This window comes from Molossus molossus, unplaced genomic scaffold, assembly GCF_014108415.1.
Source record: "Molossus molossus isolate mMolMol1 unplaced genomic scaffold, mMolMol1.p scaffold_m16_p_6, whole genome shotgun sequence".
Taxonomy (NCBI): Eukaryota; Metazoa; Chordata; class Mammalia; order Chiroptera; family Molossidae; genus Molossus; species Molossus molossus.
In genome coordinates, this window is record NW_023425399.1 from 56754477 (window position 1) to 56769065 (window position 14589).

The 14589-nt window shown below is 38.5% G+C and overlaps 1 protein-coding gene across 9 annotated transcripts in view; it reads left to right on the forward strand.

The window, feature by feature from the left end:
* ZXDC (ZXD family zinc finger C) overlaps positions 1–14589 on the forward strand; it is a 62236-nt gene that overhangs the window by 11925 nt on the left and 35722 nt on the right. For 6 of the 9 annotated variants that reach the window (XM_036244260.1, XM_036244254.1, XM_036244258.1 and 3 more), the window contains exons 6-8: positions 903–1588; positions 2965–3027; positions 3678–3759. In XM_036244260.1, the coding sequence (XP_036100153.1) occupies positions 903–1588; positions 2965–3027; positions 3678–3759 (831 nt within the window). Of the gene's footprint in view, positions 1–902; positions 1589–2964; positions 3028–3677; positions 3760–4021; positions 4054–4269; positions 4326–6114; positions 6296–14589 lie in introns of those variants that run through there. The other 3 variants (XM_036244256.1, XM_036244257.1, XM_036244259.1) reach the window with 3 other exon arrangements.

Consider the following 14589-nt stretch of genomic DNA (forward strand, 5'->3'; position numbering starts at 1 on the left):
TTTAAAAAATTGTAGTAATGTTCCCCCAAGGGTTTTCTGATTATTTAAGTTACTTAATTGGATAACAAATGATTAAATAATTAGAGTATCGGGACCAGTAAGTAAGACTAAGTGAAGAGGGATCTACTAAAATTGTTTCTACTATAATTATTAAATGCTGCTTAAAGGCCTGGTACTGAGGAACAAAGATGGACAGACAGACTCTGCATCCTCAAAATGATCATAGTAGGGTTTGGGTGGAGGAGTGTTAGAGGTCAGGAATACAATGGTGGTAGGGCGAAGGGAGTTCATCTCTAAAGTGCCTGGGGGACCTAATCTCTCAGTTCTCTGCAGCTCCCTAGAGCTGGGGTACACAGACCAAATTTTTTGCCACTGATCACTTCCAAGTGACTCAAACCTGTTTTGTAGTGGCAGCTAGTTGTGGAGTGGGGCCTAGAGTTTGATGAGACATGAGCTGATCCAAGCTTATTCTAAAATTATCCTCAGAACCAGAATTCACCTTTTACCTGATTCTGAAGATTGGTGGGCCATGGAAAGTTTTACAGTCTTTTCAGGTGTAACTTGTGGTACAGCAGAAAGAGTACAGGGTTCAAAGCCAGAAAAACACGGAATCAAGTCCTGTACCAATTAATGTGACTTAAGAAAATATTTAGACTCAGGTCATTTACTCCATCTGGAGAAATCCCTCTCAGCTCGAGGATTTGAGACAGCATATATAAAATGCCTGACATGTCATCATGTTGCCTTTGTTCAGTGTGTGGTCACTTTCAATGTGCCAGGCAGGAGGAGCAGGAAGAAGGCAGTAGATGTTGCCTTAATGGGTCACCTAACATCTTGAGTACAAATAAAACTTCTTAGTCTTCTAAGCATAAAATAACTAGTGCATTCATTCCCTTTTTCAGATCTCTTCCCTCAGGTAGGAGCTCCGAGTTCTCTTCCACTCAGCAGTGAACTAGGCAATCCAGGCCAAAGTGAGCTCAACAACATAGACCTGGCAGCGCTTTTCTCTGATGCACCTACTGATGGCAGTAGTGCAGCGGGAGCCTCGGATGAGGCGCTCACCTCTGGAATCCTGACTATTGATGTAACTTCTGTGAGCTCCTCTCTCGGAGGGAACCTCCCTAATAATAGTTCCTTAGGGCCAATGGACCCACTGGTCTTGGTGGCCCACAGTGACATTCCTCCAAGTCTGGACAGCCCTCTTGTTCTTGGGACAGCAGCCACAGTTCTTCAGCAAAGCGACTTCAATATGGATGATGTGCAGGCTGTAAGTGCAGGAGCATTAGACTGTCTGGTAGCTCTGCCTGTGAAGAACCTGAGTCAGGACCCACAGACTTTGACCTCCAGCAGCAATTTACCAGCGAACACCACCACACTGACCTCTTCAAGCACCCCACTGGGAAACACCAGTGTCCCAGAACTGCTGGCTTCAATCAAAGTAGAAACAGACTCACCTCCTGGCCTCAATGCTGTCAGGCAGCAAGAACAAAACAGAGAGGTGCCCCGGCCTGTGTTTTCCAGCCTTCCAGAACAGCACAGTCCTCAAAAAGACACGGGCCTCAGTGTAGGGACTGGCAACTTCTATTTGGTATGAAGTGCTATATTCAGTCACTACCACATAGCTTACTTCTCTTACATTCAATTTTGAGGATGTTTTGGATGAATCATTTATGTGCAGACATTTCCTACTCTTTGCGAAAGATTGGAGCCCTGGACTACAAGTTTGGAAATCTGAATTCTTATCCTGAGTTTGAACTCTGACTAGTTTTTACAATCTTGAGCAAATCACTTGACATGTCTGAGCCTTAAACTCTCATTTCTACAATAAGGGGGATTGGCTAGATGATTTCTAAGGTGGTTTTGAGTTCTGTGATTGTGTAATAATATGTTTCTTTTCTTGAAAAAAAATTGAGAGTATTTCATAATGTTGAAATAGTCTGCCTTTGTGCTTTTCACGTAATAACAAGTCCTTGGACTTACTAATAACCAGAGGAAGAGGAATTGTGACTTCAACTGTCTTTAAATGGAAACATTAAAATCATGCAAAACAATTTAAAAAAAAAAAACTAGAATTAAGGGGGGTAGGAGTGGTTTGTGAACCTTTGCTTTTGGAGGGTTATGAGTAGTTCTTCAGTTTTGAGGCTCAACAGTCAATATACTTTAATTATATTTGTCAGTTATACATTTAATATAATTAAAAAATTTTTTTTCTTTATTGATTTTAGAGAGAGAGGAAGGGAGAGGGGAGAGAGAGATAGAAGCATCAATGAGAGAGAACATTGATTAGCTGCCTCCCACATACCCTCCACTGGGGATTTGGCTTAAAATCTGGGCATGTGCCCTGACCAGGAACCGAACTGGCAGCCTCTTGGTGCATGGGCCAGTGCTTAACCACTGAGCCACACCGGCCGGGCACATTTAATATTATTTAAAAATAATTTAAAGATTCTTTGGGGAATCTGACTTTTTCTTCAGGTTCAGATGGGAATGATCAAATAGTTTTTTTTCTTTGCGGCACAGGTTAAATTTGAGGGTGATAGTGTTAAAAACGTTAAATCTTATTTTGCCACAATATTTTTAAAAAGCTGAGTCCTTTATTTCAGGATCAGTTTTGAGGGATGTGATTAACTCATATACCATAGAGATTGCTTTTATGTCTTTGAGAGAAGCTCTGTCTCTGTCAAGCCTCTTCTGGTGTCTTGTTTGTTGTTGGGGACATAGCCACATATGCTAACCTCTGCTTTGGCAGCAGCAGCAGTTGCCAGGTGTGCAGGTGCTTGGGCTAGGAAGGGAATGGCCAAGGCCCAGAGGTTTGTGGGGAGTCAGTGCCTGAGTACAGGGCCTCATTGCCTCGGGAAACAGTCATTCTCTGGTCTCACTGCATCATCAGAGACCTAAGTGTGGGTGGAGGCAGGAGGAGCCACCATGACCTTGATCCTGACCCCTTGTTCATTTTCTCACTAGCTGTGTGACGTTGGGCAGCCTCGATTCTCTGAGCACAGATGGTGTGTGGTGAATGGGTTACAGGTATGCCATGAGCTGTTTAGGGCTGTTCTTTTTGTAGAAGTATTAAACTCTTTTTTATAAAACATTCACAAATTTATAGCAGTTGAAGTCCTATTTAAATATTGTTTGGCTCCTTCAGTAAATAAACTTCCTGAATTCAATAACCAATTATTGTTTTAGTGTGTAGGATACTGATTTGACCACCTGCCACCAGAGCGGCCTCTGCAGTGGGTATATGAAATTGGACCTCCCTAGGTCTGCCATACAAGTATTGTGTGGTATGCTCTGAAAAATGTTGAAGTGAATTCATTCTGCAGTGGATTATTCCTGAGTCACTGAGGGAAGGCTGGTTATTTGTTTCAGACAGCAGAGAAGTATGTAATTAATTTTTAACAGTTTCTATGTAAAAGATTTCAGTGTTTTAGACTTTGGAGGAATAAACTTAGCTTCTCTGGATAATAAAATTATGTGTATTGTTCCAACTCTGATTTTGTGTAGCTATCACTATAATTGGATGTAGCATTTGATTGTCGGTGAGCTTTTGCTGGAGATTGTCGGTATTGGACTCTACTCTGGTCAGGAAGCAGACTTAACTACGTTTCAGTAGTTTCTTTGCTACCCTCCCTTTGCTGTTTGGGTCAAGTGACTGACACCCTTTTCTTTGATCTCAGGAAAGTGGGGGCTCAGCAAGAACTGATTCCCAAGCCATTCATCTAGCCAAGAAAAAAAAGAAAGGAACTGGGAACAATGCAGGTGAGGCTGTGTATGCTATAGTGCTGGGGAAGTGAGGGTACCGAGAGTTACTTTGGGGCTTAATTAGGGACAGAAGAAACACATAAAATGGGTGTTTCTATGTTATTTGTGTTACTTTATGTTCAAAATGCCCTTTTATCAGCTCCTTAGTTTTAGGTGAATTTAAGAAAAATCAGTTACTGGCAAAATTCCCAGCATCAGTATGGACATATTTTATTTACTTAACGAAAGCTGAGTGAAAGTTAATTGTTGCAAACGTCAGTGTCTATTACCAGGTAGTATGCAAAGTGAAGAGCAGAGCAAACCAGATGTCAGAAAAGTAGAGGTAGAAATCTGATGCTACATGGCTGCTGGCCCTTGAGCTTGGCATTGAGAAGACCCTGAGGACGGACTGCTGCTGTCCCCAGAGCCAGCCCCTAGGTGGCATGAGGCATTATGGGTACTCAGTTTAGAGTTTTGTTTAAATCTTTTAGCTTTAAAACATCAGCAACTTTTTGAATTTTTAAAAAGCACTAAGTGGACCCAACAAGACCTGCTAGTTTGTAGCCTCACACGCCTATCTGTCCATCCATCTTGAAAGTGGAATAGAATTAAGAGGGAAATGGTAAATTCTTTTGTAAAGGTAACTGAATTATTTTTAATATTTATATATTTTATTTGTTTTTTATATTTATCTAAAATGTATTTTTAAAATGTGGGGGTATGTAGGATTAGCAGTGTAATTTTATATATGTCTACATTTAATAATATAGGGCTTTCTCTTTAAAATAGTAATAACTTCACATTTTTTGATCAGTTCTCTTAAAGCAAATATTGTCCTATGAGGAATGTTGTACATGTCAGTGTTTATTGTGACTGAGGAAGGGTTACCTCCACAGTTCACAACATACCAAAGTAGGACTTTTAGAGACAATAATAAAAGAAAGTGTGGTGGTGGTGGTGATCATAGAATGAAAGAATTCAGCATATATTAGGCAAAGTTAATGAAGGAAACCAAATGCTAAGTTATTTAACCTGATAGGTTATCTCAGCCTGAAGGGGAAAAAAATACTATAAACATTCAAGTATATAATACATTGTTTTGGAGAAGCATTTATAGATGTGGTTTTATATTTTATATATTTTAAAAAATATTTCAGCATTATCTTTAATATCTTTTCAGGGACACTAAGAAAACATAGCCATAATTTAATCATACTATCATCGCTTCATTAAAAATTAACACTATTTTCTTAATATCAATATCTAGCAAGTGTTCAACTTTTGTCTCAAATCCCATAAATGTTTTTAATAACTGAATCAGGATCCAAATGAGGTTCATATGTTACTATCTATTGGCATGTTTCTTCAGTTTCTTTTACATTTATAGGTTTCTCCTTTCATCTCTCCTGTGTATTTGTTGAAGAATCTGGCCAGTGTGAATTTTGATGATTATATCAGTGTAATGTAGTTTAACAGTTTTCTGTCTTATATGTTTCCTGTAAATTAGTAATTACATCTATAGGCTTGATCTGATTGAAGTGTGCATCTTCGGGGGAAGGGGATTAGCAAAACTTCTTTGCATCTGGAGGGCTCTTCAAGGGTGTCTTGACTTCTGGTGGTTTGTCCTGTGTTGTTAGTAGTTATTGATGACCAGTGACTGGATCTATTAGGGGTTGCAGACAGATGATATTCTGTCATTCCTTTCTCATTACTAGCTAGAATACTTCTGTAAAGAGCAGCTTCTCATCAGTTTTTTTTTTGTTTGTTTGTTTGTTTTAACCCTGATACAGTTCATATAGCAAAGTCAGGATAAATATTTGAATCTTTTTGTTTATCAGTTTTCAAAATAATAAGCAGGTTTCTTAGCATCTTACAGTAGTGGTCAAAGTGTTTTTATACACCATTGATTTAAACATTTTATAGATATTTATGGAAACTAGAAATCTGGAACCTGCCAAGTATTCGGCCTTCATATGTGAAAGCAGCAGAAGAATTTTCATTAAGTGCAAAGGCTCACCTTTTGCCACTCACATACTGTCCTTGGAAAGCCCTCTTGAAGTAATGTAACCAGCTGAGAGATAGAGGAATGTAAATATAGGTCCACAGTCCCTTTTCCAGAATTCTTGGGGCTGTGTTTGTCCCTTCAGACATTTTATTTTGCCAGAACTTTAGAGTCTGCAGAAAAATGGTTCCCTCACTTGCACTATTTCATACATATTGTCACTTATTTGTGTCCTCCATTTGTGGCTTGACCCAGCGTCCCCTCAGATTAGCTTCCCCCACATTGGTGGTGCATTGACCTAACTCATGATTATGGACTACAGACTTCATTTGGATTCGACTAGTTTCCCACTAGTGTCTTTTCTGTTCCAGGACCTTGTTTGGGATCCGATGCTGCATTTGGTTGTAATGATGTCTTAGACTCTTCCTGTCTGTGTCTGTTCCTCAACCCTTCCTTGCCTTTCATGATGCCTGTGAAGAGTGCTGGTTCCTTAGTGTTAAATGCCCCTCTGTTGGGTCTGTCTGATGCTTTTCCTTGATTTGACTGGAATTATGTACCCTCTGGAGCCAAAGTGAGGTGTATTTCTCGTTGCAGTTGCATCGTATCAAGGTACATGTAATCAGTATATAATTACAGGTTATGATCATCTTGATCACTGGATTAAGGTATTGTCTGCCGGGTTTTTCCATTGTGAAGTTACTAATTTCCCTTTGTAATTAATAAATATATGTTTTTAGGTAGGTACTTTGAGATGCTGTGCAAATCTCAAGGGTCTGTAAGATCACCCTCACTTCTTACATCTAGTTGCAAGTTTGATGGTCTCCAAGACTACTCTTAGGTTCAATAATTTTCTGTTTTTGATTTTTATTTAATTTTTATTGTTGAGAGTATTACAGATGTATCTCATTTTCCCCAGTTTGCCCTCCACCCATCTCCTACCCCACCCCAGGCCTTCACCTATTGTCTGTGTCCATGGGTTATGCATATATTCATTGATTAATCTCTTCCCTCCCTTCTTGCCATCTTTCCTCTCAGTCCTTAGTCTGTTTCACGCTTCCATGTCTGAGAATCTATTTTGTTCGTCAGTTTATTTTGTTCCTTAGATTCCACATATAAGTGAAATCATATGATGCTTGATTTCTCTGCCTGGCTTATTTCACTTAGCATAATAATCTCCAGGTCCATCCATGCTGTCTCAAAGGATAAGAGATCCTCCTTCCCTTCTAGCTGCATAGTGTTCCCTGGTATAAATGTATTACAGCTTTTTTATCCACTCATCGACTGATGTGCATTTGGGATGTTTCCAGATCTTAGCTATTGTAAATAGTGCTGCTATGAACATAGGGGTACATATATTCTTTCTGATTAGTGTTTCAGGCTTCTTTGGATATATTCCTAGATCACTGGGTCAAATGGCAGTTCAATTTTTAATTGTTTGAGGAAACACTATATTGTTTTCCATAGTTGTTGCACCAGTCTGCATTCCCACCAGCAGTGTACTAGAGTCCCATTTTCTCCACACCCTCGCCAGCACTTGTTCTTTGATGATTTGTTGATGGCAGCCATTCTGATAGATGTGAGGTGAAACCTCATAGTTGTTCTAATTTGCATCTCTCTGTTGATTAGTGATGTTGAACATTTTTTCATATGTCTCTTGGTCATTTGTATGTCCTGTTGGGGAGGATGTCTGTTTAGATCCTCTACCCGTTTTTTAATTGGATTCTTTGTCTTCCTTTTGTTGAGTTGTATGAGTACTCTATATATTTTGGAGATTAATACCTTATCTGATTTATCGTTGGCAGTTATGCTTTCCCATATAGTGGGTTCCTTTCCATTTTGATGCTTGTTTCTTTTGCTGTGCAGAAGCTTTTTAGTTTAATGTAGTCCCATGTATTCATTTTTATCCTTTGTTTCTCTTGCCTTAGGCATTGCATCAGTGAAAATTCTGCTGCGTGTGATGTCTGAAATTTTGTTGCCTACATTTTCTTCTAGGATTTTTATGGATTCACGAGTTATTTAAGTCTTTTATCCATTTTGAGTTTACTCTTGGGTATGGTATAAGTTGGTGATCTAACTTCATTTTTTTGCGTGTAGCTGTCCAATTTTTTCAACACCACTTACTTATTTTTAATTTTTTTCTCCTTTATTGATTTTAGAGAGAGAGGAAGGGAGGGGGAGAGAGAGAAAAAAACATTGATGAGAGAACATCGATTGGCTGCCTCCTGCATGCCCCCACTGGGGATCAGGCCTACAACCTGGGGCATGTGTCTTGGGTCAATTTCTGGGTTCTCTGTTCTGTTCCATTGATCAATATATCTGTTCTTGTGCCAGTACCAGGCTGTTTTGATTATAATGGCTTTGTAGTATAACCTGATATTCAGTGCTGTGATTCCTACTTCTCTGTCTTTTTCAAGATTGCTGTGGCTATTTGGGGTCTTTATTGGTTCCATATAAACTTTTGCAGTATTTGTTTTAGTTTTGTGAAATGTCGTTAGAATTTCAGTGGGGATTGTATTGAATCTATAGATTGGTTTGGGTAGTATAGACATTTTAATGATGTTAATTCTTTCAACTCATGATCAAGGTTTATGCGTCCACATTTTTATATCTTCCTCTATTTCTTTTTTCCAATGTCCTGTAGTTTTCTGAGAACAAGTCCTGTACTTTGGTTAAGTTTATTCCTAGATACCTTAGTTTTTTTGCTACATTAGTAAATGGGATTTTTTTAGTTTCTCTTTCTGTGAGTTCAGTATTGCTGTATACGAATGCTATCAATTTCTTGATGTTAATTTTGTATCCTGCTGCTTTGCCAGATTCATATATTAAATTTCATAGATTTTTGTATTAAATCTCAGATTTTTGATGGAGTGTGTAGGGTTTTCTATGTACAATATCATGTCATCTGCAAATAATGACAGTTTCACTTCCTTCTTTCCAATTTGGATCCCTTTTATTTTTTCTTCATGTCTAATTGCTGTGGCTAAGACTTATGAATTATGTTAAGAGTGGCGAACGTGGGCATCCCTGTCTTGTTCCTGTTCTTAAGGGAAATGCTTTTAGTTTTTGCCCATTGAGTATGATGTTGGCTGTATGTTTTTCATATATGGCCTTTATTGTGTGGGGATGTGGTCCCTCTATTCCCACATCGCTGAGCGCTTTTGTCAGAAATGCTGGATTTTGTTGAATGCTTTTTCATTGTCTACTGATATGATCATGTGGTTTTTATTTTTCATTGTGTTTATATGGTGTGACACATTTATTGATTTGCAAATATTGTAGCAGCCTTGCATCCCTGGGATGAATCCCACTTGGTGATCGTGAATAATTTTTTTGATGTATTGCTGGATCTGATTTGCTAGTATTTTGTTAAGAATTTTGGCATTATGTTCATCAGTGATATTGGCCTGTAGTTTTCTTTTTTTGTAGTGTCATTATCTGGTTTTAGAAATAGAATTATGCTGACCTCATAGAATGAGTTTGGAAGTCTTCCTTCTTTTTGAATTTTTTGGAATAGTTTGAGGAAAATGGGTGTTAGTTCTTTTTTGAATGTAATGTAAAACTCCCCTGTGATGCTGTCTGGGCCTGGGCTTTTGTTTGCTGGGAGTTTCTTGATTATCTTTTCAATTTCCTTCGTAGTTATTGGTCTCTTCAAGTATTCTATCTCTTCCTAGTTCAGTTTTGGGAGACTGTGTGATTCTAGAAATTTATCCATTTTACCCAGATTGTCCAATTTGTTGGCATATAGTTGTTCATAGTGTTTGTTAACGATCCTTTGTATTTCTGTGGTGTCAATTGTTACTTCTCCTCTTTCGTTTCTGAATTTGTTTATTTGGGTTCTCTCTTTTTGTTTCTTGGTGAGTCTGGCTAAGGGTCCATCTATTTTGTTTATCTTTTCAAACAACCAGCTCTTTGTTTCATTGCTCTTTTGAATTTTTTTTTGAATTTTTTTGTTTCTATGTCTTTTATTTCTGCTCTGACCTTTACTTTTCTTTCTTTCTACTTGCTCTGGGTTTTTCTTTTTGTTTACTGTCTAGTTAAGTTGTAGAGTTACAAAGTCAATTAGAAATTGTTCTTGTTTCTTGAAGTAGGCCTATAGTGCTGTAAACTTTTCTCTTAGTTCCACATTCACTGCGTCCCATAGATTTTGAGATGTTGTGTGTTCATTTTCATTGATTTCCAGGAATTTTTTTTCCATATTTTTTCTTTATTGATTTCAGAGGGAGAGGGAAAGAGAGACAGAAACATTGATGAGAAAGAACATTGATTGGCTACCTCCTGCATGTTCCCCAGTGGGAAATGGGCCCACAGCCTGGGCATATGCCCTGACTGGGAATCAAACTGGCAACCTCTTGGTGCATGGGTCGATGCTCAACCAGTGAGCCCCATTGGCTGGGCAGTTTCCAGGAAGGTTTTAATTTCTTCTTTGATCTTCTTGGTCACCCATTCATTCTTTAATAACATGCTTTTTAGCCTCTATGTGTTTGAATGTATTTGTGTGTTTTTGTTGAAATCGATTTCTAGTTTTATGCCATTGTGATCTGAGAAGATGCCTGATATGATTTCAGTCTTCTTGAACTTGTAGAGACTTAGTTTGTGTCCTAACATGTGGTCTGTCTTTAAGAATGTCCCATGTGCACTTGAGAAGAATGTGAATTCTGAAGTTTTGGGGTGTAATTCTCTGTAGGTATCTGTTAAATCCATTTTAACTAGTGCATCATTTAGAGTCTCCGTTTTCTTGTTAATTTTTTGTCTAGAGGATCTGTCTAGTGATGTCAGTGGGGTGTTGAATTCCCCTGCTATGATTGTATTGCTGGTGATTTCTCCTTTGACGTCTTCCAGAAGTTTTTAAATGTATTTTGGTGCTCCTGTGTTGGGTGCATATATGTTTACCAAGGTTAGATCCTCCTGTTGGACAGATCCTTTCAATATTATATTATGGCCTTCTTTGTCTCTAGTTATGGCCTTCATTCTGAAGCCTATTTTCAGATATGAAGTCAATTATCAGATATGAGTACTGCTACCCCAGCTTTTTCTTCCTTTCTGTTTGCTTGGAAGAAATTTTCCATCCCTTCACTTTCAACCTATGTGAGTCTTTTGTTGTGAGGTGGGTCTCTTATAAACAACATGTATATGAGTCAGGCTTTCTTGTCCATTCAGCCACTTGTGCCTTTTGATCAGAGTGTTTAATTCATTTACATTTAAGGTTATTATTGATATATACTTATTTATTGCCATTTTTGTTTATTATGGTTATATTTTTATTACTATTTCTTCTGCTTATTACAGCAGTCCTTTTAACATTTCTTGCAGTGCTGGTTTAGTGCTAATATATTCCCTTAGCTTTTTTTGGTCTGGGATACTCTTTATTTTATCTTCTATTTTGAATGATAGCCTTGCTGGATAGAGTAGTCCTGGATTCACATCCTTATTTTTCATGACCTTGATACTTTATGCCTTTCCCTTCTGGCCTATAGTGTTTCTGTTGAGAAGTCAGCTATTAGCCTTATGGGGGTTCCTTTGTAGGTAATGTGTTGCTTAGCTTTTGCTGCCTTTAGGATTCTCTCTTCGTCTTTAATTTTTGGTGTTTTAAGTATGATGTATGTTGGTGTGGTCCTCTTTGGATTCTTTTGAATTGGAGCTCTTTCTGTTTCTTGAACATGTATGCCTTTTTCCTTCACCAGGTTAGGGAAGTTTTTTGTTACTATTTCCTCAAGTATATTCTCTAACCTTTGCTCATTTTCTTCTTCCTCCAGAACTCCTATGATGCGGATGTTGTTACATTTCATGTTGTCCCACAATTCTCCTAAGCTGTCTTCCTGGGGTTTTTTTGGTTCTCCGAGTGGGTGATTTTTTTCTACCCTGTCTTTTAATTCACCAATCCGATCCTCGGCTTCCTCTGCTCTGCTGATTATTACATCCAATGTGTTCTCTGTTTCTGCTATGTTATTCTTCATTTCCAGTTGGTTGATTTTCAATGTTTCTATATCTAGACTCATGCTGTTGAGCTATTTACTTGTTCTGTTGAGCTTTCTTGTAATTATTACTTTGATATCTTGCTTAATTCCATTTAATTTATCTCTTTCCTGTGGAAACATCTTGTTCTTTCATTTGGGATTTGTTTCTTTGTTTCACAATTTTGGCTGTCTTAGTAGGTTTTTAAGGCCTGCCAAATTTTCCCTGCGGGTGTTGGTGTTCTGCTGGTTGTGGCTTCCTCTACTGGGTTTGGATGAGTGTGGGAAGACCTGTGTTAAACACCACTGTCAAGTGTTACTTTCCTGGGTAGATTTACAGATCAAGGAAAGGTTCAGTTATCCTCTAGCTTTTGCCTGGAGGCTATTAGTCTCAGTCACTTGATGAGCCTGGATTTGTAGCCCTCAGCTGAATGAAAAATCCCTCAACTGTAAAAGGATTTCCAGTTGCTGGGGCACTTGCTTGCTGCCAGACTCTATAGGTTAAGAATCTTCAATTTTCATTTCTCTGGCCTGGCCTGGCCTGGCGGTGTTGAATTCCTGAGGGAGTGGCCATTGCTTCATCCCTGGGCTCTGGTAAGGGGATCTTCAAGTAAGATGGCTACTGTCTAGGGTGGTTGTTATTCAGCACAAAACTGCCAGTGTCCTTTCCTCAAGCTCTCTCCTGAGCCATGAGCCCTGGACTCCCTCCACACAGTGTCATTCCAGTCTGCTCTCTTTCTTCTGGAGCACAAGGTTAGTGGCTGTAGTTGATTTTGTGCTTTTTAAAACCCCTGCTTCCTCAGCGGGAACCACTTGCAGATAAAACAGTCCTCAGTTGCTGTTCATGAGCTCCCAGCCTGCCCTCTTATGCCTCCGCAGTTCCTACTAAGCTCCATTTGACTTACTCTTTCTGTCCCTGGTTATATGGGTTATCTCCAGCTGCTTTTCAGTTGTTTTTTTCTGATGATTTGTCTTTATTTTAGTTGTAATTCCTGTTTGGTCCTGGGAGGTGGTATGTGGAGCTTCTATTCACTCCACCACCATTTACTGGGGGGGTGGGGAGTGCAGTTATTTTGATTGGACTCTTGTGCTGTGATATGTCTCCTTCCTGGTGTTTGGGGGCACATTTTCTTACTTTTTGGCACCACCAAGCTCATCTTGTATTATCCCTAGCTCAGTCCCGGAGTCTGCCACTTCCCCAAGGAGTCTTGTTCCTTTATTGGAGAGTGCTATCAGAAACTGAGGTCCGGGCTCTGGGTGTGCTTGTTGATCCTTGCTACCAGGGGTATCATTGCATCTAGGCTCCCTCAGCACATGATGCTGGGAGGTGTATTTATGTTCTATATTATTACGTTATATATCAGTAGAATATGTTAACCTACACTACCTGTGTTTTGAATATAAACTATTTCACATTTTAGAATGGAAATATGGCACACATGTTCTGTATTTGTTAACATACCTAGTTATTGCTTTGGCACTTTTCAGTGAAATATATTCACTTAAGTGGGATCAGCTAAGACCATAAGTAGCTTCATAAGAGTTCAGGCCAGGTGTTACTGCCAAATTATTTTTGGCACCAAATTTGGGGGCAAAATGTAGCTTTTGGGATTGCGATTAGGAGATTGTGGTGTGTAGTAAGTCCAAGAACAGTGAAGTTGCAGGATAACAGGGCTGACTGTTGGTGGAATTAAATAATTTAAACACAGTCTGGACTTCTTTTGTCAGTGTACTAAAGTTCAAAGTGTATATGCCGATTCTTAGAAAATGTGCAATCTGAAATGTTTTGAAAAATAAGATACAGGGTCTAAAATCTAAGACCCTTTCCATTGGGTTGCTATTGAGTGTAGATAATAAAATTGTGCCATATTCTTTATCTTCAATATTGAAGTTCTTCCCTCAAAATATACCAAGAATATAAAGTAAAGAGAAATTTTAATTCTTGAAGCCAATAGCAAAATACACTTTAAAAGAAAAATGTAACCAATTTCAGAATTGTAAATGTATGCCTTTTTTTCTGCTTTCTAAGGACATGGGAAATGAAGGAAAATACAGTGCTTATTGGAAGAAACAGTAAACAGCAAAACCCACATGCCTGGGAAGTCATACTCATTTACAGTAAAAGTGTAAATAAGTGTGATTCTCCTGACTTTATTTTAAAAATGTTTTTATTGATTTTGGAGGGGAGGGATGGGGAGGAGAGAAACATCACTATGAAAGAGAAGCATTAATTGGTTGCTTCCACATGCACCCTAACTAAGAACCGAACCTATACCTAGGCATGTGCCCTGACCAGGAATTGAACTGGCACCCTTTTGGTGCATGGGATAATGCTCAGCCAACTGAGCCACACTGACCAGGGCTCCCCTCACTTTTTCTTTTAATGAGTCATAGGGCAAAATCCCAACTGTGTTATCTAGAAGAGACACATGCTGGATGGAAATATTTAGAAAGGTTAAAATTAAGATAAGAAAACAAAAGAAAAACAAGCAAAAATCACAAAGCAGGGGTTAATACTACTAGTACTAGAAGCATACAATTTAAGAAGAGTACTCGGGGCAGAGAAGATTTTTTGTTTTAAGTTGCTGTTCACATATAGTCAATAGCAGAACTATAAGACTTGTGACCATTTACGTGAATATTTTTATGTGAAAAGCTAATATTTTAATGAAAGCTAATAATATCAAACAATAGAAAAAACTGATGGAAATCTAGAGTTGGATAAATAAAAACCTAGCAGTATCCGAAGTAGTTAATTTAATTCATTATTTGAGTTGGAGCAGAAAAAGATTTGAAAGGTGTTTACAATGGAATTAGTAAAGTTGACTGAGTAGATCCTACTTCATGACTATGGAATATTTATAGAAATTAAAGCGAACAACTTAGGCCATCAGG